The 27,092-nt window shown below is 40.6% G+C and overlaps 1 protein-coding gene across 1 annotated transcript in view; it reads left to right on the forward strand.

The window, feature by feature from the left end:
* The first annotated feature begins 17,364 nt into the window (after positions 1-17,364).
* The window catches only part of LOC122559955 (sodium- and chloride-dependent neutral and basic amino acid transporter B(0+)-like), a 73,793-nt gene continuing 64,065 nt past the window's right edge, over positions 17,365-27,092 (forward strand). Inside the window, exons 1-2 of the mRNA XM_087994600.1 lie at positions 17,365-17,437; positions 20,120-20,287. Coding sequence (XP_087850726.1) covers positions 17,365-17,437; positions 20,120-20,287 — 241 coding nt within the window. The remainder of the gene's footprint in view (positions 17,438-20,119; positions 20,288-27,092) is intronic.

The following is a 27,092-nucleotide window of genomic DNA, read 5'->3' on the forward strand; positions in this document are numbered from 1 at the left end:
GAGAACGTTGGAGAAATTCAGCAGGTCAGGTCACACAGAAAAGAAAGAATGAACAATGAATGGATCAGATTTACAATTGTGCCACAAACAGTTGTGAATGGTGATGAACAATTAAACAACTCACTGGAGGAGGAGACTCTGGAAAGACTCAATAATGGAAAAGCCCAGCAGATTGGTGTGAAATGTAAAACTGAAGGAACATTCTTCAGCTAGCAGTGCTGAGTGGATGGCCATCTCAGCATCCTCCAGTCATCCCCAGCATTAAAAATGCCAATATCCAGCTAATTCAATTCACTCCACATGACATCAGAAAATGGCTGGAGGCACGGTACACTGCAAAGGCTATGGACCCTACCAGCAATAGTACCGAAGACTTGTGCTCCAGAACTTGCCACACCCCAGTACAGCTTTAATATGGGCCTCTACCTCCCACGTGGTTGAAGATGCCCTCCAACGCATCTCATCCATGTCGCGCACCTCCATCTTCAAACCCCACCCCTCCAACCGCAACAAGGACAGAGCTCCCTGGTCCACACCTTCCACCCCACCAACCTCTGCATAAATCACATCATCTGCCGACATTTTCTCCAGCTTCAAACGGATCCCACCACCAGGGATATATTTCACTCCCCACCCTTATCTGCATTCCGCAAAGATTGTTCCCACCACGACTACCTGGTCAGGTCCACGCCCCCTAACAAGCCACCCTCCCCAGCTGGCATTTCCCCTGCCGCCACAGGAATTGCAAAACCTGCACCCATACCTCCCCCTTCACCTCCGTCCAAGGCACCAAAGGAGCCTTCTACATCCATCGTTTCACCTGCACTTCACACATCACTTATTGTATTCATTGCCCTTGATGTGGTCTCCTCTACATTGGGGACACTGGACGCCTTCTCACAGAGTGCTTTAGAGAACATCTCTGGGACACCCGCACCAATCAACCCCACCACCCTGTGGCCAAACATTTCAAATCCCCCTCCCACTCTGCCGAGGACATGCAGGTCCTGGGCCTCCTCCACCGCCGCTCCCTCACCACCCGACTCCTGGAGGAAGAACGCCTCATCTTCCGCCTCACGACCCTTCAACCCCACGGCATCATTGTGGACTTCACCAGTTTCCTCATTTCCCCTCCCCCCACCTTACCTCAGTTCCAACCTTCCAGCTCAGCACCGTCCTCATGACCTGTCCTACCTGTCAATCTTCCTTCCTAACTATCCGCTCCACCCTCCTCTCCGACCTATCATCTTTATCCCCACCTCCATCCACCTATTGCACTCTTTGCTACTTTCTCCCCAGCTCCGTCCTGCTTCCATTTATCTCTCCACCCCTGAGGCGCCCAGCCTCATTCCTGATGAAGGGCTCCAGCCCGAAACACTGATTTTCCTGCTCCTCGGATGCTGCCTGAGCTACTGTGCTTTTCCAGCACCACACTCTTGACTCTAATCTCCAGCACTTGCAGACCTTACTTTCTCTAAAGTAGAAAATTGCCTACGAATATCCTGTACAGAAAAAAAATCAGGGCAAATCCAAACTGGCAAATTACCACCCTAACACTGCTTGGATCACCAGTAAAGTGATGGAAAGTGTCATGAGGCAGCGCTTGCTTATCAATAACCTGTTTACTGAGACACCTGTTTTGATTATACCAGCACAACTCAGCTTCTGACTTCATTACAGCCTTGGTTCAAATATAGACAAATGCGCTGAATTCCAGGGGGGATGTGAGAGTGACTGGTCTTGGCATCAAGGCCACTTCTGATTTGGAGTCCAAGCAAAACTAATGTCTTTGGGAATCGGGGGGAAGTGCTCTGCTGGTTGGAGTCATATCTGACACATGGGAGGATGGTTGTGGATGTTGGAGGTCAGAAGGACCTCCTTGGAGGTCAGCTCCAAGGAGTTCCTTAGGGTAGTGTCCTCAGCTCAACCATCTTCAGCCGATTTATCAATGCCCTTCCCTCCATCATAAGATAAGAAATGGAATTGTTCGCACAATGTTCAGCAGCATTTACGACTCCTTGGATACTGAAGCAGTCCATGTTCAAAAGAAGCTGGACTTTAATTGTCTGTCTGATTGACCCTTTTTAATGGTAGTAGGAAAACATTTTTTTCTAAAAGGTCTATAAATGGGTGTTTGTTTTAAACAGGTCACTATATTGCCATTGCTACTGTATGACTCAAAGTTTTGCACAAAGTATGTATTGGGTGAAATATTCACAAGTTGCCATGATGGACATGAGGAGGGTTGGAAGTTTGGTGGGAGAGGTAAGTTGGCATGGAGTCCATACAAGGACATGAGTTGGCACTGCAATGGATTGGAGGAGCCAGGGGATGCATAATACGGGCACGAGATCAATTTACTTTTCAAAAGGTTCCCATATACTGATGGTGGTTTGTGACTTGGCTGAGAGGCTGTGAACCACAGTCGTCCAAAACTTTGCCTTTATTCCTGATGAAGGGCTTTTGCCCGAACCGTCGATTTTACTGCTCCTCGGATGCTGCCTGAACTGCTGTGCTCTTCCAGCACCACTAGATTAGATTACATTACAGTGTGGAAACAGGCCCTTCGGCCCAACAAGTCCATACCGACCCGCCGAAGCGCATTCCCCTACATTTACCCCTTACCTAACACTACGGGCAATTTAGCATGGCCAATTCACCGTACCTGCACATCTTTGGACTGTGGGAGGAAACCCACGCAGACACGGGGAGAACGTGCAAACTCCACACAGTCAGTCGCCTGAGGCGGGAATTGAACCCGGGTCTCTGGCGCTGTGAAGCAGCAGTGCTAACCACCGTGCCACCGTGCCGCCCATGTGGAAACAGGCCCTTCGGCCTAACAAGTCCACACCGCCCCGCCGAAGCGCAACCCACCCATACCCCTACATCTACCCCTTAACTAACACTACGGGCAATTTATCATGGCCAATTCACCTGACCTGCACATCTTTAGGACTGTGGGAGGAAACCGGAGCACCCGGAGGAAACCCACGCAGACTCAGGGAGAACGTGCAAACTCCACACAGTCAGTCGCCTGAGGCGGGAATTGAACCTGGGTCTCTGGCGCTGTGAGGCAGCAGTGCTAACCACTGTGCCACCGTGCCACTTAAGAGGCAGCACTGCTAACCACTGAGCCACTGTGCTGGCCCTGTCTACACCGACCCTCCAAAGAGCAACCCATCCAGACCCATTCCCCTCACCTAACACTACGGGCAATTTAGCACAGCCAATTCACCGTACCTGCACATCTTTGGACTGTGGGAGGAAACCGGAGCACCCGGAGGAAACCCACGCAGACACGGGGAGAACGTGCAAACTCCACACAGACAGTTGCCTGAGACGGGAATTGAACCTGGGTCTCTGGCACTGTGAGGCAGCAGTGCTACCCACTGTGCCACTGTGCTGGCCCTGTCTACACCGACCCTCCAAAGAGCAACCCATCCAGACCCATTCCCCTCACCTAACACTACGGGCAATTTAGCACAGCCAATTCACCTAACCTGCACATCTTTGGACTGTGGGAGGAAACCGGAGCACCCGGAGGAAACCCACGCAGACACGGGGAGAACGTGCAAACTCCACACAGACAGTTGCCTGAGACGGGAATTGAACCTGGGTCTCTGGCACTGTGAGGCAGCAGTGCTTGCCACTGTGTGCCACTAATCCAGAAGACAATTGTCAGAGACTATTACATAGACTGAAATTCGACCATAACTGCTGAGGAGACCCACTGCAGAACTCCTTTCTCCATTCGGATAGATTAGAGCACAACTTTATCCCAAAAGAGTGCAACAAAAACATGCTCTCCTTTTCGGCCCAAGTTGTCAATTTGCCTTGGCTGATTTGGCAAATATTCATTGTAACTTCTTACCTCTTTCTGCATTATTTCCCCACCCGATTTCCTCCGATCTTTGTAATCTGCGATGCTCCACAATGAGCTGGGCGGGATCGGAGTCAGTTAAGGGGCAAAAGAAAGAGCAGAGGAGAGAGCACTGGATAGGAAAGGAAGCGAATAAACACGACAACAAAAATACAAGCACATCAAACACTATAGGGGCAAGTCTTTATTCCTCGACTTGACTGGAAAGAGAATTAGACTGTGTGCAGTAACAAACTTTATATGTGACTTTATATAACAATGACTTTAGAACTATGAATACATAAAATAGTAACAAAAGGATGTTTTAATATTTATCTTTAAATGCTGGATAAAACTGAAAATGGACAACTTCAGCTGGCGGTTTAAATAATCTAAAAATGCTGCTGACGTAGCAGTTAAACGGCTGTTTGACCGAACGCGTTGTGACAACAGAGGAAGCTGCCGACCTCTGCTCACACAATTTCACCTTCCCCTATCAGATTTAGGCTTTCGTTCGAGTTCTGTAAGTTTGAAAGTTGGACTGTACCCCAAGCTTAACCCCTTCTCCAAATCTCTATTCGTTCAGGAAAAGCCTCCTCAGGGAAACTCATTCCACCGCCCAGTTTAACCTGAGCACTGGGAAACCTCCCACTGAAACATCAAGACAATGTTCGAGAAGTTGTTCTCAATTATTTCACGCCGCATGCGGTTGATATATCCAGAAAATGGAGTATGTATTTTTTTTTATTTCAAAACCTTAAGGAATCGTGGATGCTCATAAATACGACCCGGTTAGCTGATGCTGAAATTAGTATTCCGAGTAATTACAGATTATTATTCAGAATTAAGACCATCAATCTGAAACGGTTACTGTGTTTCATCCATGTTTAGATGCTGTCTGAGTGTTTTCAGCACTTTCTGTTTTCTTTTAGTTTTACATATATCAGGATGTGGTTAGTTTGATTTTTTTAGTGTCCGGAAGAGGACAGTACCTTTTATTGTCCTTGTGCGCCAGCAATCCTCTTGCGTGGTTTGCAATGTGGAGCACTGGAACTGAGTGAGATTTTTTGTTAGGAGTATTGAAGTCAGAAATTTATTGTAAATGCAAATTCGTGAAAGAGAGTTTTTTTTAATTCTCTTTTGTCTCCAGTAAACTTTAAACATCCTAGTTATTAAATTAGTAACTTAAACCTGTATTTTTTTAGTTGGTTTGTTACTAAATTTTATGATCGTAGTGAAAGCGGACTACCAATATTCAACTTGCATTACTCAATTAACGCGTCCTGGAGAAACACAGCAGGTCTGGCAGCATCAGTGGAGAGAGAAACAAGGTTAATGTTTTGAGCTCTGTTAATTCTGCTTCTCTCTCCACGGAAGCTGCTAGAACTCAGTTAATCCAGTCTTATCTGTCGTTTTATAAAAGGATTCATTTGATTTTGTAACTGAGACTTTCACGGACTAAAGCAGTATTTTTAAAATACACTACTGCCCTTAAAGTGTCTGCTGTGATTACCTGGCAAGCCCAGGCAACTCACATGGAATATGTGCCCTTTATATGAACACATGTGACTAGTTCTATTGGATGTGCGCGGGAAGAGGAAGAAAGCCAATCAGCATGTAGACACATTAACTTCCAGCACTGAAAGTAACTTTTGCACAAAAACCTTGGAAGTCCGCGCTGCAATGGGGAAAAATAGAGGAATGTAGGTCATGGCTGACCGGCTACTTCAATGCCTTTTCCCCCACACTATCCTCATATCATAGAATCCTGACAGTGCAGACAGAAGTCATTTGGCCCATTTAGTCTGCACTGATTATTCAAAGAGTATTTCATCCCTAACCAACTCCCCCAACCTATCCCATATTTACCATGATTAATCCACCCACCCTAATCTTTGGACAGTGGAAGGAAACTGGAGCCCACACAGACATGGGGAGAACATGCAAACTCCACGTGAATAGTCATAGAGTCAGACAGCATGGACATAGACCCTTCAGCCCAACTTGTCTGCATCCTGTTCATATACCCATCCAGATGCTTCTAAATGTAGTAATTGTACCAGCCTCCACCACTTCCTCTGGTGGCTTGTTCCCTACACCTCTGCAGGGAAATGTTAACCATCAAGTCCTTTTTAAATCTTTCCCCTCTCACCTTAAACCTATGTCCACTACTTTTGCACTCCCCAACCTACTCACCCTATCCAGGTCCCTCATGATTTTATAGACCTCTAAAAGGTCATGCCTCAGCCTCTGACACTCCAGTGAAAAAAGTCCCAGCCTATTCATTCCCTTCCTAGAACCCAAATTCTCCAGTCCTGGCAATATCCTTGTAAATTTTGGCTGAGCTCTCACAATTTGAACAACATCATTTCTATTGAGAGGTGACCAGAGTTGTTCACCGTATTGTAAAAGTGCCCTCACCAATGTCCTGTACAACTGCAATATGACCTCGCAATTCCTATACTCAGTATGCTGATCAATGAAGGCAAGTGTGCCAGACTCTGTTGGGCTGAGGTTATACTGAAATATAGACAGCTTGTACACTGTGGAATGTAATTGAGGATACCCATGTCAAGGAAATCCTTAAAGTGCTCCTTCCAACAAACACTAACCAATTCTCTGTCCCATAATGGCTACCATCACCAAAAAATGTGGCACAAACTGAGATTAAACTTGCAACATTCTTTGTTTGTCAACTCAGCAAACCAGCAAGTCACTGGGAGAATCACTCAAGTAGTTAAAAGATGGCACTTGTCTATAGGCAAGAAAGATATTATTTTGGAAATTATTGAGGTCATCGTGTTTAAACTCAAGTATGACTTGTTAAAACATCCAAACGGTCTGTCTCTGGATTGATAATCAAGGAGAATTGAGTCATTATCTTGATGGTGCTTTGGGTACTAATGTAGTGCTACATCATGCAGCTGATATCACAATAGAAGTCCTGTTCCCAATTTTGACTAAACTAGCTGATCTTAGCCATTGTAGCAAATGATGGGTGGTGCAATTGGCTGCAGCAATATTGGTTTGAAAGAAGCAGATTAAAGTATAGGCAGGACTCCAGCTTCTATCTAACCACCATTATTTGATTCAGTACTTTATAGGCTTCCAGATTCAACACTGCTCTCAACAATTTTATATTAACCACTGCCCTACTTTACTTTGAACAGAAGTTGTTGATAATTTTATTATTCCCATCTCTTGTAGATCCCATTTATTTTCTCTACTTGTACCACTGTCATATCTTTCTGCCTCACACTGTTGTCTTTTCTGTAGGTTTAGAAACTGAACTGTAATCTTTTAACTTGTATCATTTTTAGGACCAACATCTCATTTCTAGTCTGTGTGTATGTGTGTGGTGTTATTATTTCTTCTCAACATGGCATGGTGGCAAAATGGGGAGTTCAATTCCCGCCTCAGGCGACTGACTGACTATGTGGAGTTTACACATTCTCCCTGTGTCTATGTGGGTTTCCTCCGGGTGCTCCGGTTTCCTGCCACAGTCTAAAAATGTGCAGGTTAGGTGAATTGGCCATGCTAAATTGCCCGTAGTGTTAGGTGAAGGGGTAAATGTAGGGGAATGGGTCTGGGTGGGTTGCGCTTCAGCAGGTCGGTGTGGACTTGTTGGGCCGAAGGGCCTGTTTCCACACTGTAAGTAATCTAATTAGTAACTAGTAAACCCACTATTTTGTTTACATAAGACAGCCTGTTTAAATTGCCTACTTTTAAAACATAGGAGAAAGTGAGGACTGCAGATGCTGGAGATCAGAGCTGAAAATGTGTTGCTGGAAAAGCGCAGCAGGTCAGGCAGCATCCAAGAAGCAGGAAAATCGACGTTTCGGGCATGAGCCCTTCTTCAGGAAGCCCTACTTTTAAAAATAAACTTATATGTTCTGGGAGGAAGGTATTTCAAGGGAATGGATCCTTTATAAATTAACCTTGTTATGACCAACCAAGGGAGCAAGTCAATAAAGAAGGAGATCCAATTCATTGTCCCTTATCTGGGAGCTTGAAATTTTGGAGTATCCCATCTACAACTGTAATAACATGGGAACCTCTTCCTGGTATCTGGTCGTAATACTACCCACCTTAGCATCATTAACAAAACTAGATTTGGTCTCAACATCTTTCTCCAATTCAGAGACAAAGATAGTACTGAGCAATGGATCTAATGCGGATCCATGTAGAACCACAGTTGAGTCGGTATAACATGAATACTTGCTTCCTTTCTTTGAACAGAGAAAGGAGCTTTGTAAATCTTTGCCCAATAAAATTGAAGAATCATTACTGAGATACAGAGTGAGAACCTGGAAATGTGTTTTAAAGCAGTTAATTCAATGGCAAATAATGTTTAGAAAACTAAATAAAAAGAAGGGTAAAATAGAACATAGACAACAGGCATACATTTCAAGTTCATGTTCTAAGTATATTTGAGGTCTTTGGTTGTTTATCAACCCCTTAAGGGTCTCATTTAAAGGTGTAGTATGGCCTGTACCAACAATTGGAAAAATGGCTGGATCTTAGGCCATTTAAGTGATCACATGGTGGAATTTCCAGCAAGATTACTTCCTGGGATAGTGATATCCTGACCAGCCAATCAGAGGCCAGCAGCCACTGTGAACCACAGCTACGAATGACCCAGCAACTGAAGTCAAGGAGCATCGTAAACAGCAAATATTTTTGCAAGAGAGATTGTGGATTGGCTCTTGCCAGGAGATGGGAGTCAAAGCGAGGGCAAGGGGTGGCTTTCAGTGGCCACTCCTGCTCTCCGCTCATTCCCTAGTCATCTTTAGATTGATGCCAACATTAACCTGGCAAGTTTACTGGCTGAGAATATAGCCTGCCGGGAATAGAGCTAATTATGATAGTGGCATGAAGATGTCCTTAAGTGGTTATATATTAACTCTTTAAGGGCCATTTAGTGGTGCTGTCTAGAATCTAATTCCTGTGGTGACAGAAAGAAATGGAGATGTCCTTGATGCCAGCACTCCTAATTATCTTTCACCCCTGTTCTTTTGGCAGGAAAGACTCTGGAGCTATAACATTTTTTCAGAATGGGTATCCTTTGTTTTGGAAATTCTATGAGCAACTAAAATAAAAGAATGAACATTGTACACATCAAAATTCATTATCAGGCCTGTAGAAGTTGTTTGAAATAATTGAAACTAAACATATCTACAACAGAATTTAGAAATCACACAAATACTACAGCTTCATACCTTCTTATTTTAAAGCAGAATTTCTTCAGATGATACTACAATAACAAAACTTCTGAAAGAGAACTTCCTGCTTTCATGTTTAACTGTGCATATGCAGTTGCCAGAATAGTTTTTCAATGTATTCTGTTATGGGCTAGGCCAGACCTCCTCAAAACATTTCAAGAAAGTAGTCCAGACCCTAACTTTGCTAGTTGTTTTAATCAGGTGTACAATGGATATTCTAGGAGAGATGCAGCTGGTCAAACCACTTAGTTTTAAACAAAACAGAATTTATTTACAAGATTACCAAATGAAACGCAAACAAAAGAGTGAGCTGCCAGAAAACTGGAGGTTGGCGAACATGGTACCACTATTTAAGAAAGATGGTAAGGAAAAGCCAGGGAACTATAGATCAATGAGCCTGATGCAGATGGAGGGAATCCTGAGGGATAGAATTTACATGTATTTGGAAAGGCAAGGACTGATTAGGATAATCAGTATGGCTTTGTGTGTGAGAACTTATGAACTTGATTGAGTTTTTTGAAGAAGTAACAAAGAGGATTGCTAAGGGCAGAGCCATGGACGTGATCTAAATGGACTTCAGTAAGGCGTTCAACAAGGTTGCCTATGGGAGACTGGTTAGCAAGACTAGATCTCATGGAATACAGGGAGAACGAGCCATTTGGATACAGAACTGGCTCAAAGGTGGAAGACAGAGGGTGGTGTTGGAGGATTGCTTTTCAGACTGGAGGCCTGTGACCAGTGGAGTGCCACAAGGATCGGTGCGGGGTCCTCCACTTTTTGTAATTTACATAAATGATTTGGATGTGAACAAAGAAGGTATAGTTAGTAAGTTTGCAGATGACATCAAGATTGGAGGTGTATTGGACAGCAAAGAAGGTTACCTCAGATTAGAATGGGATGTAGATCAGATGGGCCAATGAACTGAGGAGTGGCAGATGGAGTTTAATTTAGATAAATGCGAGGTGCTGCATTTTGGAAAAGCAAATCTTGGCAGGACTTATGCACTTATTGGTAAGGTCCTAGGGAGTTTTGCTGAACAAAGAGACCTTGGAGTGCAGGTTCATAGCTCCTTGAAAATAGAGTCGCAGATAGATGGGATAATGAAGAAGGCGTTTGGTCTGCATTTCTTTATTGGTCAGAGTATTGAGTATAGGAGTTGGGAGTTAATGTTCCAGCTGTTCTGGTCTCCTTCTTATCAGAAGGATGTTGTGAAACTTGAAAGGGTTCAGAAAAGATTTACAAAGATGTTGCCAGAGTTGGAGGATTTGAGCAATAAGGAGAAGTTGAATCATCTGGGGGTGTTTTCCCTGGAGCATCAGAGGCTAAGGAATGACTTTATAGAGGTTTATAAAATCATGAGTGGCATGGTTCGGATAAATAGACAAGGTCTTTTCCCTGGGGTGGGTGAGTCCAGAACTAGAGGGCATAGGTTTGGGATAAGAGTGGAAAGATATAAAAGAGATGTAAGGGGCAACTTTTTCACGCAGAGGGTTGTACATGTACGGAATAAGCTTGTAGAGGAAGTGGTGGAGGCTGGTACAATTGCAGCATTTAAAAGGCATCTGGATGGGTATACAAGTAGGAAGGGTTTAGAGCGATATCGGCCAAATGCTGACAAATGGAACTAGATTAGTTTAGGATATCTGGTCAGCATGGACAATTTCTACCAAAGAGTCTGTGTCCATGCAATACATCTCTATGACTCCATGACTAAAAGAGATCAGAATATCAAATAACTTAATCAACCTGAAAATCCAATAGATTATCCCAACTTAATGATGCTGTTCCAAGTGCTATCAACAATCCCCATAAAGACCCCTTGGCACAAAAGGAATAATCAAACACAAGGTCTTACAGGATAGGGAGATATGGCAGCATAGAACCTTAGTATTAGCACTGCACATATTGTCTGTACTTTTTTTTCTATTCCTTGAACGTTCTCAGTGGCTTAGTTGAATATTGTAGTTAAGTGCAGGTATTCAATATGATGTTGCTCCCTTTGGAGTAAATAGATTGGTCCTGGGGCTTCCAGAATATGGAATTTCCTTAAAAGGGTACATGAAGGCTTAACAAAATAGAATACCTCAACTTTGGAAACATTAGATTAGAACAGAAAATGCTGACAACACTGTGCAATTCTGACAGCATCTGTGGAGCAAGAAATTGATTTAACAGTTCCAGTTATGACTTTCATTAGAATGGTATTAATTGTTTTGAGATATTTTGTAGGAAAGCCGAATGGGGTAACCTGATCAGTTTTCTTTTTCACACTTTCTTCAGAGTTCCAGTGAGTCATCTGCGCTTAATCCATCTGAAGGCATGTTACGAGATGTCTGGACCTCTCAAACTGACTACTTACTGTCAATGATAGGTTATGCTGTGGGACTGGGGAACATCTGGCGATTCCCTTATCTAGCTTTCAAGAATGGAGGAGGTGCTGTAATGAAACTGATGTACAAAAAGGATCGTAGACAATTATGTTCAAATTAAATTGATTTATAAAGTATTAAGCCTATAGTAAAACACTGTCATAATCTTACTTCAGCTCCATCACTTTCTTCCTATCTTTCTGAGTCTGTCCAAGTACTAATGAACCTTTTTGAATCATGTATCTTCATGCTAAGATAACTCAAAAACAGCTTTAAATTTTTGAATGCCTCTAAGTGTATAATTTAATGCTGGAGGTATAGGGGATAAAATTGATAGCATTTCTGTTAATTTTCTCACTAATATTAAACAGTGTTACATTTTTAACTTTCTGTTGTACTGTGCAGATTATCTGGCTTATGAATATTTCCTGATAACTGAAATAATAGTGATTTTTATTATGAAAGAAAGTGTTATTATAAACCTTGAACTGACATACTTAAAGCTCATTGGAATTGCTTTCAGCTTTAAAACAATGTTTAATGCCATTTCCGAGTTTTTTTTTAATTCTTTAACACAACCACATACTTAATATAATGTGGATCACTTCATCCATTTAATAAGGTAGGCCATTTTTATGGATGGTGGTTGTTCTTTGAAAAACATTTCAGTACAAAGATGTCATCCAAAAATCAGACTGTTAAAATTTAAAAACCCATAATGATACTGGACAAAATTACTTGCATTTGTCTTTCTGTGACGAGACATTGTATGAGGCAGCAAGTTGATGTTACATTCATACTGTTGTATTGACAGGAATATATTTATGTTTCACACAGAAATTATATTTCGAATTTATATTTTAAAGTAAAATAGTAAACCTATTCAGACTATCTGTCTGATTTAGTCCATCTTTTTTTAATTGATTGTATAGGTGCCTTTGTTCTTCCTTATATAGCCGTGCTGGCATTTGCAGGATTGCCAGTCTTTTTCTTGGAATGTTCCCTTGGACAGTTCTCTAGCTTGGGACCAGTTTTCGTATGGAAAGCTGTGCCAATCCTACAAGGTTGGTCTTATGTAGCAACATTACATACTTTATCATTTTAGAACGTATGTTTATTTTTATTATTTTAAAGTTACTTCAATGGGAATGATTGGAAGTACTAAGTAGATTTCCTGCTGAATACATATAAAATTTCTTCATTAGATTTTTTTGCAAATACAATTAGTCTGAAGTAGTTTTCATTGCATATGTTCAATTGGATTAACGATTTCAGCACTAGGTAAGTACAGGGATCTGGCTCTGTATTGCAGGAATCTGAAGGAAATTTAAATTCAGCAAAGAATTTGTGCAACCGTATTTAAAACTGTGATCGTTTCTTGATTTTTGAAAGGTTTAATTATGGATTCATGAAAATAAAACAGAAATTTTTGCCCTTGCATGCCTGATGAATGTCTTAGTTTTTAAATCAATAAAATAATAAATCAGAAGTACATTTTATGTTAACATACCTTTAATTTTCAGTACACTGTATCTTTTACTTTGTTAGCTGTTTGTGGTGATTTATTTAGACCATGCAACTAGAAGCTTTTTTTTCCCTAAGCATGAGGATTTTTAAATAATTTACTGCTTAATTATTTGAGATGCTCCTCAGGGAAGTACAATTAACTGACTAAACTGCTGCTGAATGCAGAGCCATAGTCCTATCCAAAATTAAATGATGGTTGGTAGGCTGATTGCTTTGTCCAATAAAATCACTGAAAAAAGAATGGATTTAAATTGCTTAATGTAACCGTTGCACTAAAATACTAAGAGTTTAATTCCTCTAAACTTCTGTTAACTTCAGTTCTGGCCTGTGTTAATTATCTGTGATAATTTTGAGTCCATTCATTGGAAAACTGTTCAGCTTTCTGCCTCACAGCGCCACAGACCCGGGTTCAATTCCTGTCTCAGGCGACTGACTGTGTGGAGTTTGCACATTCTCCCCGTGTCTGCGTGGGTTTCCTCCGGGTGCTCCGGTTTCCTCCCACAGTCCAAAAATGTGCAGGTTAGGTGAATTGGCCATGCTAAATTGCCCGTAGTGTTAGGTGTAGGGGCAAAATGTAGGGGAATGGGTCTGGGTGGGTTGCGCTTCGGCGGGTCGGTGTGGAATTATTGGGCTGAAGGGCCTGTTTCCACCCTGTAAGTAATCTAATCTAATCTAATCTAATCTCTAATCATATCTTCAACAAAGTCTAAAAAAAAGCAATTCTATTAAGTGATCGCTTTTTGGAGAAGGAGTGATTTGAAGGATGCTTAACAATGCAGAAAGGGAAACCTGGTGGCTTCAATTTGTCTTAAAAATTCAACCTTTTGTTTTACTAATATTGTCCACAAACTGAAATACAAAAGAGCAGCAAATGTATAATTTCTGTGAATATTCGTAGTTCAGTTGTAGCAGTAATTTTATCAGAGCTTCTTGTTAATCTAAATTGTGTTACTGCTTTTTTAAGTATATATTCTGTATGAAGTCAATTGGATATTATTAGATTCTTGCTGTGCAAGCAGGATCTGTAAATAGTTCTGTGCTTTGCAATCCATCTATTGAACCTCTGTCAGATCTCTTCCCTTGTTGAAAGATCAGAAAATGGATGATTTTGTGTGTTATGTCCTACGTTTTTAAATGTCCTATAAATTAAACAGAAGACCAGACAAAATAGTATTGCTAGTGGAAGGATTGTTTGCTAGTTATCACACACTTCACATTGATCAAGTGGTTTGCTGCAAAATTACTTAAAATATAGTCCTATATACACATATTTATTTTTGTTTCAGCTCTCTAGTCTTAAATTAGTCTTAATTCTTCATCAAATTCTGTAATTCCTATTTTTCAAATAATATACTACTTTCTGTCCTTCTTACCAAAGTAGACAAGTTCTCATTTTCCCACATTATACTCCACCTGCCAAATTTGAGCAATAATCTAAAGAGTTGAGGCCTCCAGACTGAATATCTGTGGCACCTGAAAAAATCTGAAGAAGACCCATTTATCCCTACTTTGTGTTTTCTGTTGGCCAACCAATACTTTATCCAAGCTAATATGTCAGCCCCTATATCATGTTCTCTTATCTTGTGAGGCAATCCTGGTGTTGTGCCAATTGCCACGAAATCCAAGTACTTTCTCAAAGAACTCCAATAAATTAGTTAAGCACAGACTTCCTTTTGCAAAGGAAAAGAAAAAGCACAGGCTTCCTTTTGCAACCCTTTCTCTGAGCAATATCATTTACAGACACTCAACTGTCGTGAAGTATCACTCCAAATAGCACCTTTCTTTGTTCAGCTGACCCAAGGCCACAAGCATTTCCTTGCAATATATTCCCCCAGAGAGATACTTTCTATTACTTCATGAAGCATGCAAGCTTCACCTTTCATGACTACATTTTCTCACAAGGAGGAAGTGAGGACTGCAGATGCTGGAGGTCAGAGTCAAAAAGTGTGGCACTGGAAACGCACAGCAGGTTAGTAAGTATCTAACGAGTGGGAGAGTGAACATTTCGGACATAAACCCTTCATCAGGAATATGGGGAGAGGGACGAGCGCTGGCAGATAAATAAGAAATTGGGGATGGGGCTGGGAGTGGGGGGGTGGGTAGCTAGAAGGTGATAGATGCAGATGGGGTTGATAGTGATAGGTCGAAGGGAAGGGTGGAGCGGAGAGGTGGGAAGGAAGATGGACTGGTGGGACAGTTCAAAGGGCAGTGCTGAGTTAGAGGGTTGGATCTGGGATAAGATGGGGTATGGGGAGAGCTCTGGAAACCAGTGAAGTCGATGTTGATGCCATGTGGTTGAAGAGTACCAAGGCAGAAGATGAGGCATTCTTCCTCCAGTCATCGGGTGGCTTGGATTTGGCAATGGAGGAGGCCCAGAACTTGCATGTCTTTGGCAGAGTGGGGGATGGAGTTGAAGTGTTCGGCTACAGGATGGTGGGGTTGTTTGGTGCGTGTGTCCCAAAGATGTTCTCTGAAATGTTTTGCAAGTTGGCGTCCTGTCTCCTCAATGTAGAGGAGACCACATCGAGAGCAACGGACACAGTAGATGAAGTATTTGAGATGCAGGAAAATCTCTGCTAGACGTGAAAAGATCCTTGGGGCCATGGTCGGAGGTCGGGGGCGAGGGGGTGGTGTGGGCACAGGTTTTACACCTCTTGCAGTGGCAAGGGATGGATCCAGGTGTGGAGGGTGAGTGGGTGGGGAGTGGTGGGGGGGGTGGACCTAACAAAGGAACCATGGGAGGAATGGTATCTGTGGAACACGGGTAGGGATGGGGAGGGAAATATATCTCTGGTGGTGAGTTCTGATTGTAGATGGTGGAAGTAGTGGAGGATAATGCGCTGTATCCAAAATTTGTGGGGTGGAAGGTGAGGACCAGGGGGCTTTATCCTTGTTGCGATTGGAGGGATGGGGTTCAAGGGCGGAGGTGCGGGAGGTGGAGAAGATGCACTGGAGGGCATTGATTTTTCAGACCATAGCAATATATTGCTAACAGTGTTCACTCGATGCTGCATGACTGCACATGTGCTCAGCCATTCCGTGCATGGTGATTGGCGGCAGCACACTGATTGTGACACTGACTTCTGGTTCTGGAAATCTGCCATGGATGGACCTCAGAGGCCCATATGCCTTGTAAGAAAATTAGAGGGATTGCTGGTTACTAAATGTTAAAACAGAAGCTATGCCAATTTGGCATGGAAACAGCAAATATTTACTTGGCAGACATGAACATACCAGAAGTTGCAGTGTTATCAGTGTGTATGGCTCTTGACATTGTCACTATTCACCAGATCTCCAAGGTATCCATGGCAGCAGAAGAGAGCAAGAATGTTTGCATAGAGTTAATTCAGCATTTACAGCAGTTAGACTCTGACAGGTTTGATGCCATATGAAATTTCAAGGTTGATGCCATATTGCACCTCTGAGAATATGCAGTTCTGTCAGTTTACTATTAAGTGCAGTGTCCACATGCAAACTAAGTTTGCGAATTATTTTGAATGTGAGGTGAATGTGTGGAATGCTACATTACCAGATGGCATCACTACACAGACACCTTAGATACACAGACCTGGTTGCCAACCAAGAACAATGATGCAAATGTTCCATTGGATCTAATGTAATTGGAAGGGGTGCTCAAAATTGTTCTATTGCACAGTGATCAGTATGACTGTGACTAGCTTCAGTCAGAAACAGGTAACGACCTGCAACAGAAGGCACTACGGACAGGTTTTATTGAAGTGTGGCCTAATGTGATAAAAGGGGTGCCAGACACTTTTGCCCTGCAAGGATGGATTTGGTATCTCAAGAAGGGGTTAGTTTTAAAGGAAAACAAGTACCTCTGCTGTTCAGTCAGTATTGGATGACTGGCATGCGTTATGATCTGAGACCAAGGATCAGTGGTGATATTGGAAAGTTAGGGATGGTTTGCAATCCATGCCAGACCAACCAGTCATCATGATGTACAGAATGCCAACACCATCATGAAAATCATTCAGTATCCTGATTTATTACTACAAATGAAGATAAATTTACTTTAGTCACAGATTTGTTTCTGCAAGGCCTGAATTTTCTTGACTGACGAAGAACCTGACTCACCATATTTCCTCTCGATGGACTAATGATTGCTTCTTCTGAACTTGCAGACTATTTGGTTGAAAGATGTGCAGTATGTTTGCCTAACCTGCTGGTATGTACTGTAGGTGTGACATTGACATTGAGCCATTCCAGATACCAACATGTCCATTTTCTTGAGTGTTTCTTGTTAGCAAACATGATAGATTTTCTGGCTTTTTGTCTATCCAAAAATGCAAGGAAAGGCAGCAGTGCTATGAGCATTGAAGCAGCGTAAATTAGCTGAGTACTAGCAAAACAAGCTAAGAGGCCTGATATGCACCCTGATCTGATGCATGAGATGAGCGCCCGTTTCCATACACAAAACAACCTGGCAACAGCTTCGCAATGTAAGGGATCAATGAGTTCCAGAGTGCACTACTAAACTGCTGGACTATGTTATCAATGAGTGTGGCATGTGCCCTGATAATGTAAAGAGGCTGGCATTTTGTTGATACTTTTGTCTGTGGACAGTGGTTGCAAGTCGTAATTGCCTGTGGAGCATGCGCTGAGATGTTGGGAAGTGCTGGCAAAGATGGATACAAAGAGAAATTGCTGGTGGGTTGCTTTTAAACTAGCAAGATGGTATTTATCTTTACCTTCTTAGCTTCTGTACTTATAAATGTAATAATCATTATCATTATTATTAGCATTATGTCCAATCCTGGTTGCCCAGTTATAGGAAGGATATCATTAAGCTGGAGAGAGTTCAGAAGAGATTTACCAGGATGTATGAGTTATAAAGAAAGGCTGGATGGGTTGGACTTCTTTCGCTGGAGTATAGGAGGTTGAGAGGCGACCTTATAGAAGTTTATAAAACAATGAGGGGTATAGATAGAGTTAATGATAGTTTCCCTAGGATGGGGCATTTCAAGACTGAGAGGCACAATTTTAAGGTTAGAGAAGAAATATTTTAAATCGACATGAGGAACAAACATTTTACGCAGAGTGTAGTTCATGTATGGAATGAACTTCCTGAGCAAGTGGTGAATGTGGGCACTGTTACGATGTTTAAATGACATTTGGATAAGTACATGGATAAGAAGGATTTAAAGAGATATGAGTCAGGAACAGGCAGATGGGACTAGTTTATTTTGGGATTATGGTCAGCATGGACTGGCTGGACTACAAGGTCTGTTTCAGTGTTGTATGATTCTATGATTCTATGATCTCTGTACTTACTAATTTATATCACTATCTCGATCTCTATATAAATATTGTTGCAATCACCCAATGTTTATGTAATTCCACTTGTAAGTTGCAAGATCTGTTTTTGGGGAAAAAGGGGAGTAAGTGTGTTCTCACTGTGAGAGTGATATTCTTTTAAGAAGCTCAACATGCAGATAAGCCAAGTAATTAGATGTCATCATACAGCCAGAGCATGCAGCCTTTCTCCACGGTAGCACCATAGACAAGCAATGTGTCATGACATTACTCTTTATGAGTTTAGCAATAAGTAAGCACACTAGAAGTCTTCAAGTAACCCAAATCTATTTTTTTTTATAAAGTTTAGATAGTAAAGGAACATTCATTCCTGCATCTATTTTCTTTCTCCAATTCTCCTCTTGTCCTCCGTATTCAGCTTGATTCTCTTCTAAATCAAGTTTATGACATTTAATATAAGTCATAATTCTAATTGATTTTAACCTCTAAATACTTAATTATCCAGAAAACACTTTTTTTTGGACTTCGTCTCTTATGGTATCTAGACTATAATAAACCATGACTTTGAAGATCTCCCATTGTTCTTTATTTATTCACTCAATAATTGACACAATATCTAGGAAGGCAACATCTGATTTCCATCCTGCATTGCACTGCAAACGTGGTACTGAACTGTCTTATTGCTGTTCTTTTTCAGGGAGCAGTTGAGTGATGCATTGATGCGATTCTGGCACCATATGTAGCCAAACAAGTTAATTATTTTTTCTTCTTTAAAGCACATTAATAAACCATTTGGATTTTTACACCAAGGTGATAATTTCATGGTGTCCAAGAACAGCATATTCTTAATTGCAAATTTATTTAATTAACTGAATTCAATTTTTAGTCTGCTACGTGAGTTGAAATCCAACAATCTCAAGATTATTCACCCTGGAGTCTGGATTACTAGTCCAGTACCACAACCACTCTGATACTTTATCTGCTGTAACTGCACAACTAATACATGCCTATCTATTTTTATTTCAAACTACCTGAATCAGATCCCTTTTGGATTTGCAAAAATTGACATTAACCATTCTCTAATTAAATACACTCACAATTGAATATTCCTTCTCCTTTTTCAGAACTATTCTAAACCTGATTTTGACTGCTTTTATCTAATTGTTTTCCCGCTGAAAAATACACCACTTCATTCCCAGACCTATATCAAGCACTGCTTCCTTTTTGGTCTTCCACACTTTTATTTTCAAAGTCTATGCACTTGCATCTTTCTGCAATTAACCAGAACATGTATTTCATTCCAGTATTTGATTTTCACTTTTGGAGACATTCATCTTTTCTCTTCTTAATTTTAACCAAACAGATTCTTTTAAATCATTTATTTCCATGTACTGATATCTTTGATTAATACTGTCAACACCATACCCTCACTCACCTTGTATTATTTTCCTCATCTTACAGAATATATTATAACTAGGTATCGTAAGAGACCTTTTCTCCCCTATTTGAATCAGGTCTTTACTGTTGACAGAGTTCCTTGTGACTATCTGTATCTGCAGCTCATCAAGCTAATTTGTCACATACAAGAATAATGGAAATATATTTCAGTAGAAGTTACTTATTGAAACCCCAGTTAGAATTAATATAGTTTTGCTGTCCAAATAAAACTACCTTGTAATTATTTGTTCATAAGATAATTAGTTGGATAAACTGACAAAAAGGTACTGTGCAAGCAAAAACTAAGTAACAGTAATTCCATTGAACTGAGTAATTGATTTTTCCAGCTAAGTAAATGTGTGTGAAAAGATTTGGTGCAAACAAATAAATTACTTCTAACCTAAGTTTCTTTTTTCTCTGTGCATTTTAAGGTGTGGGTATCACTATGGTCTTTGTGTCAGCATTTGTGGCCCTCTACTACAACTGCATCATAGGCTACACTGTGTACTATCTCTTTGCTTCCTTCCAATATCCCTTGCCATGGTCAAACTGCTTTGATTGGTGGGGTGCTGATGAAAGCTGCAGGAATGACGTGAAAGGTATTCTGACGGCTTTTGTTTTTGATTGAATAAAATATTTACTAATTGAATATTTTCCCAATCCATTTTCCCAGTTTGAGTGAAGAAGATGTAGTATTCTAATGGCCATAACTTGAATAAGTAAACAAGAAAAAAGAACAGTACAGCATAGGAACGGGCCCTTCGACCCACCAAGACTTTCTAAATCAAAAATCCTTTTGCCTCCACATAGTCCATGCCCCTCTATTCCCTGCTCATTCATGCATCCATCAAGATTTCTCTAAAACGTTGCTATTGCATCCACCTCCACCACCTTGTCTGGAAGTGCATTCCAGGCACTTACTATCCTTTGTGTAAAAACTTGCCTCTCACATCTCTTTTAAACTTACCCCAACTTATCTTAAACCTATGTCCCCTATTAATTGAGGTCTCTACCATGGATAGACTCGAACTATCCATTCTATTCACGCCTCTCATAATTTTATAAACTTCTATCAGGTTGCCCCTCAGCCTTTGACATTTAAGTGAAAACAAACCAAGTTTGTCCAATCTCTCCTCAGAGCTCTTGCCCTCCAAACCAGGCAATATCCTTGTAAACCATTTCTGTACACTCACCAAAATGTCCACATCTTTCTCGGAGTGTGATGACCAGAACTGAACACAGCATTCCAAATGTGGCCTGACTAAACTTCTATACAGCTGAAACATAATTTGCCAATTTTTATACTCCAAGACTGACTGATGAAGGTGAGCATGCTATATGCTTTCTTGACCACCTTATTCACTTGTGTTGCCATTTTCAGAGAACTGTGGACCTGAACACTTAGATTCCCCTGACGTTGATGCTACTATTAATTATTACTATTAATTGATTATTTATTAAAGTCAAAAGGAAACAAATTAAGTCAATAGATTTTGGATAGGAGGCTAAGAATTTCTTCTGGGGGAATAATGGCAGGTAAAATGAGTTGGAATTTGTTGATAAAATGCATGAGTAATTAGCTTTTAGATATATGTACATTTCTAATGATTCAATATAAAAATAAAATGTAGTGTCATTTGGACCTCCCTGTAATGTTTACAGTGAACTACTTGAAGAACTAACCTGAAATCTCTTTTAGCCTTTTACACTCTGCTATGTGCTTCATGGTTTTAATTACTGTGTCCCAGTTGAAGGACTTAATGCTTAAATGCATTAACCATATCATTGGTAGTATTGCACCATCTAATAAATGATTAACATATAGATGCATAATTCATTAGGTAGTGATATTTATTTTTTTAACTGGCTTTAACAGACCCAAAGATGTATTTCATGGTACTTACCAAACAAAAAGCATTTCTTGCCTTACTACATTAAAAACCATGGAGAAATTGTAATCATGGCCTAAGGAGGAAGCTAATTGGAAAGAGGTTGAAGACAAAGGAACTTCACATCTTGTATTGGTAGAACAGTCAGTATATCTGATGATTATGGGCATGTGAAATTAACATTTTGTTTTTGGAGAAACTAAGCATATTTGGCAGCATCTGTAGAGAAAGAAGCAGAATTAACATTTTGAATCTGATATGATTTTTTTCTCCAGCAACCCCAGCGATTTGCTTTTATTTTTTTTCCTTTGCTTTATCCAAAGTGAAATGTTTGTCTCTCAAGTGGATTCATGCTGGTACTTGAGATACATAAATAATAGTTGATGTTCTATGTTTGCAAGGCAACAATCTGGTCAGAATGGAGTCTTTACTGAAGTGCCTGTAAGATGGGTTGCAAGATGTGTACCTCATGGTAGAGATCACAAAACTATGGCATTTATAAATGTTTTCATTTCAATCTAAATGTTCCTCATTTTTATACCAAAAAATGCATTGTCATGGACATTTGATTTAGCCAATTTATCCTGTATCGACATGACCGTCCTCATGGATTAGTAGTTCATTATTCTCATCAGTCACTGCATGTGTAGTCTTTGAATCTTAATGATATCTGAGCAGTTGTTGGCTGTTCAGCTATGTAATATCCCTACTCTGGAAGAGTGTTATTCCCATGTCATTTGATGTTGTATGGACCCTGCTGAAGTTCATTTTCTGTTGTTGGGTTGCTGTGGATCCTCTTGATGTGGTTGATTTATGGGTCGTGCAGAGTGGTGAGTTCATATTTTCCTGATTTAGCCACCTGTGGTTGAGGAATAGCTTCTCCAGTTGTGTATATATGCTGCAGTTGTGACGGTACATCTGGTCACTCATTCCTGTTGTGTATATTTGAAGTAACAACTACTTCATGTAAGGGCCTAAGTTGCCACTTGGGTGGACATTTGTTGAAAGCATGTAAGGGTTTTTGTCTCTCCACTGAGTCTTGTCAAAATTATATTTGGTTTTTTGTCACAGCACCTTGATAATGTCACTCTCACCTGTTTCGACTTCTGTCTTCAGCATTTGGATGAGATAGTGTAGTTGTTGTGTGACACTAGTCTTTGTACTGGACTACTTTCCATGCCTTTTATATCTGTGTCTTTGCACTTAAGGATTGCCTTGTACACATTGTACTGGATTCACTTGACTTATATGTGATCCCTTTGGCCATATTTGCGGCTGCCTCAGCCTTTCCATTTGACTGGAGATATTTTGGAGAGGTGGTGTTTCGTGTTCAATTTCCAAAATCTTTATGAAGCAACTTAGTTATTTACTTGTGAATTCAGGGCCATTGTCACTAACCACAATGTTAGGTTTGCCAGTATGTCTGAAGTGTGTTTTCAGTCATTCCACAATCCCATCGGTATTCATTAAAGTCAGTGGGTCCATCACTCAATAGTGAGAGTACTAGACTACGTTGACACAATAATCAAATCTGTCAGTGTGAAGAGATCTACTCATACCTTCATCCATGGTCTGTCTCAGATGTCATGTATCATCAGCAGCTCTCTAGCTTGCGCAGCTTGAACCTCATTAGAAGCCCTGCACTGGCTGAAGTGGTGCTTGATTTCATTCTTCATGTTTAGTTAGGAGACTACATCTTTGATTAGATTAGATTACTTACAGTGCGGAAACAGGCCCTTCGGCCCAAAAAGTCCACACCGACCCTCTGAAGAACAACCCACTCAGACCCATTTCCCGACATTTAGCCCGTCACCTAACACTACGGGCAATTTAGAAATGTCCAATTCACCTGACCTGCACATCGTTTTGGACTGTGGGAGGAAACCGAGCACCCGGAGGAAACCCACGCAGACACGGGGAGAATGTGCAAACTCCACACAGTCAGTTGCCTGAGGCAGAACTTGAACCTGGGTCTCTGGCGCTGTGAGGCAGCAGTGCTAATGACTGAGCCACCGTGCTGCCCGGTGATCTTTGTAGACTTGGTTCAGTTCCTTGTAGCTTGTAATATATACAGTTTACCATCTCTCCTGTTAACTCCTTAGGTATATAAATCCTATTTTCCTTGTACAATATGTCACCTTGTGCTGACAATTCATCTTTTTATCAAATATGCTTTTCTAGCAGAGGTGAGACTTTGATGCTTTTGGACCATCCTTTCATCACTACTTCTTGCACCACTTCAATGATTGCATCCTGTTGGGTAGTTTACTTGATTTGAGCAAATTGTTTATCTATTGCATCCTGGATTGACCCCTTCCAAAGTATGGTAAGCTGCTGCTTCTTGTTAGATTTGGAAGATTTTGCACTCTATTGTTACACTCTCTACATTTGTCATTGGGAAGTCTGCTTTTGACAGTATATCAGAGGAACAAAAGCTAACCTTCCTTCCCATCCCCCAACTCCCTCCCCAGCTGCTACCCCTCCCTTCCACTCCTCCCTGCTACCAACCAGATTCATTCCTCCTATTGACCAACCAAGTCGCACCCTCTACCTGTCTTCATCTATCCCCACTGCACCACCCTGTCGCTGCCACCCCCTTTATCTGCAGCTCCCCCTACATCCACCTCCAGTCCTGAAGAAGGGTTCCACCCAAAACATCAACTTCTCCACCTCCTGATGCTGCCTGGCTTGCTGTGTTCTTCCAGCCTCCTGCCTGTCTACTTTGACAGTATATCAGCAATGTACATCTCATTCTCTTGCTTGTGTGTCACATTCAAATGGTCTCCACAACTGGAGTAACATTCTTTGATGACTCATTAGTACAGGTAACCATTTGAGGAAAATGCTTTGAGGCAGCTTGGGATCAGACTCAACTGTCACATTGTCTTTTCCAAATAAGCATTGATGAAAATGTTCATAACCAGAATCAATGGCCAGGCACTCTTTTGCAATCTGAGTGTAGCTTAATCTTGTTTGTGTTAATGCTTTGGATGTAAATGCTGCATTAGGGTTGACTAAGGTAGACAAGGTAGGGTCATTTGTACATGATTGCATGTCAATCCAAACAGTTAATACGATGTAAGTGAGATTCAGAGAAGGTGGAGTAGAATTGATATTATTTTCAATTGATTGGAATATTCTGAAAATTCATATTGCATAAGGAAAGTTTGTCCAACATAGGCTGATTTTCAACAGGCTCATTGCAACGTAATACCTGGAAATGATAATGAATTGGATTACATGTAGAAAAGCAGCAAAGGAAGTAGCAAACCTACAATATGATACATATTACAAATGTGGAAAATGTAATCTTTCCATGTTTAAAAAGCCACATTTTTCATTCTAGTGGCAAAACAATCATGATTCATAATAAATCATCACCATTGAGATCTTCCCTGATGGTGAAGGCCATCATGTCAATGGACAAAGCAAGTTTAAAATGTCTGTAAAAGCAGAAAAAACTGTAGATGCTGGAAATCAGAAACAAAAACAGAAATTGCTGGTAAAGCTCAGCAGGGGTCTGGCAGCATCTGTAGGGAGAAAGCAGTGTTAATATTTTGGGTCCAGTGACCCTTCTTCAGTATGAAATATTTGTACCTATTTGCTGTTCAGTCTAGACCCACTCCTGAAGTCCCACCAGACACCAGTCATCAATTGGATTCACTATAGCTCAAAGTGAACAGCAAAAAGAATGAACCCAGACAATATCCTGGCTGTAGTGCTGAAGACCTGGATGTCAGAATAAAACACACTCAAAAATCTATTAAGAGAAGTGTCATTTAATTCAAATAAGAAAAAAAATACTAACATAAAAGTCTTTTTAATTGTTTATTTGTATAAATCATTCAACAGATGTTGCAATTCTACCATCAAAATGAGATTAAGGCATTTGAACATAAATTTCTTTAAGCAAATCATGATGATTAACAATTCTAATTCTAATAATCCAGTAAACTATGGAATATTCAGTTGATCTGTCAGTAATTCACTAGACGCACCATTAGTAATGGTTCATAAGATATATTTTATATCCTGTTGTACTGGTGACTGGCATAGTATTCACCCAAGAGAGTGAGTGAATTTGAATTGAAATGATAACCAAAGGTGCATTGAGCTGAATGATATTCAGATTGTTTTAGTTTTGGCTGACCTGTTACTCCATGAATTCTTACAAGTCTAGCACATATATGCAACACAGAAATAATCAAGCCATTTGCTCATTGCTTAAATGTAGTGTTTAGGTTTCCATTTATTCTTATTGGATCACATGATTGGATAGACAAAGTTAAACACTATTACACAAGTTTAATTAAAATGAATCCATATAGTTATATTTTAAAAATAAAGTAGAAAATAATTGGAATATACTCTTAGTGAAACAGATCTTTATTGTATATCAATCTGCTATGTTGTTTGCTCCTTTAATTGAAACAGAATTCTTGATTTTTTGGGTAAGTGTTTTTAATGTTTAAGTTTCATACTTCCTATAATAGTGTGTTAAGTACAAATATGGATCATTCAGAATGAGATTATACTGCCTTCTGATGGTGCAGTTTGGCACTGGACGCCCACAAATCATGCAACATGCCTTATAATTTTGATACACTATTTTTTCTCAGCATTAAAGCTTCTAATGCTGTAAGTAAAGATGTGAACAAATTGTTTAAAGACATTAATTTAATTTATTTTCTATATTGACTTCTGTCCTTTGCCTTCATTTAAAATGTTGCCTGATGGATGAAACTTTTCCCATGCACATGTCTGCACATAATTGAAGAGGAAAGTTTCCATAGATTTCCTTTCTGTAGAATTTGATAAAGAAACCAAGATAATCAGTGTAAAATTACTTCCGTTGTCTTGATATTCATTACAAGATTTGGTTTGAGTGGGCGAATTTTAAAAGCTGTAAATTTTACATAAGAATCATATCCACCTCAAATCTGCCCATTTCCAATTAAAATGCAAAAAGATTGTAACCATCTGAATGGAAATCCCTTTAAAATAATAAATTTCCATCAGATAAAATTTCTAATGAGTTGGGTTTATAGGGCCCTGTAATTCCAACCCTCTCCAAGCAACGTCGGTAGCTGCCTTGAACTCTGGCTGGCATACAGAGATATTTCATAGGTCGAGGCCTTCTTTGTTTCAGAGTGAAATTTAAATCTCTACTTGGATGGTAGTCCCATGCTAGAGAGCTGCTGGACAATTTGATTGGTGTCAGCTCTGTTATTCCAATAGCCCTAGTGAAAATGCTGGGACTATAGATAGTCCCCAAGAAAAAAACTGATGGAACCCGGAATCAAAGCTAAGTCTGGATTTTTGACGAGCTTGGCTGGCAGACCTTGGGAGAGTGGCAGTGCTTGGGAAACCGCTGGTGGAGATTTAAAGGGATATGACCTTGTGGGGAGGGTGTTGTTTCTAATGGGCACAGGTGAACCCTTCTCCACTAGCTGCAAAAGTACCCTTCCCACCTGTTCTAAAATCTACATATGGAACTCTTCAGGCCTTTTCACTT

This window comes from Chiloscyllium plagiosum, unplaced genomic scaffold (assembly GCF_037043375.1).
Source record: "Chiloscyllium plagiosum isolate Xiang-an unplaced genomic scaffold, Cpla_swu_hap1 HiC_scaffold_15, whole genome shotgun sequence".
In the NCBI taxonomy this organism is placed as follows: domain Eukaryota; kingdom Metazoa; phylum Chordata; class Chondrichthyes; order Orectolobiformes; family Hemiscylliidae; genus Chiloscyllium; species Chiloscyllium plagiosum.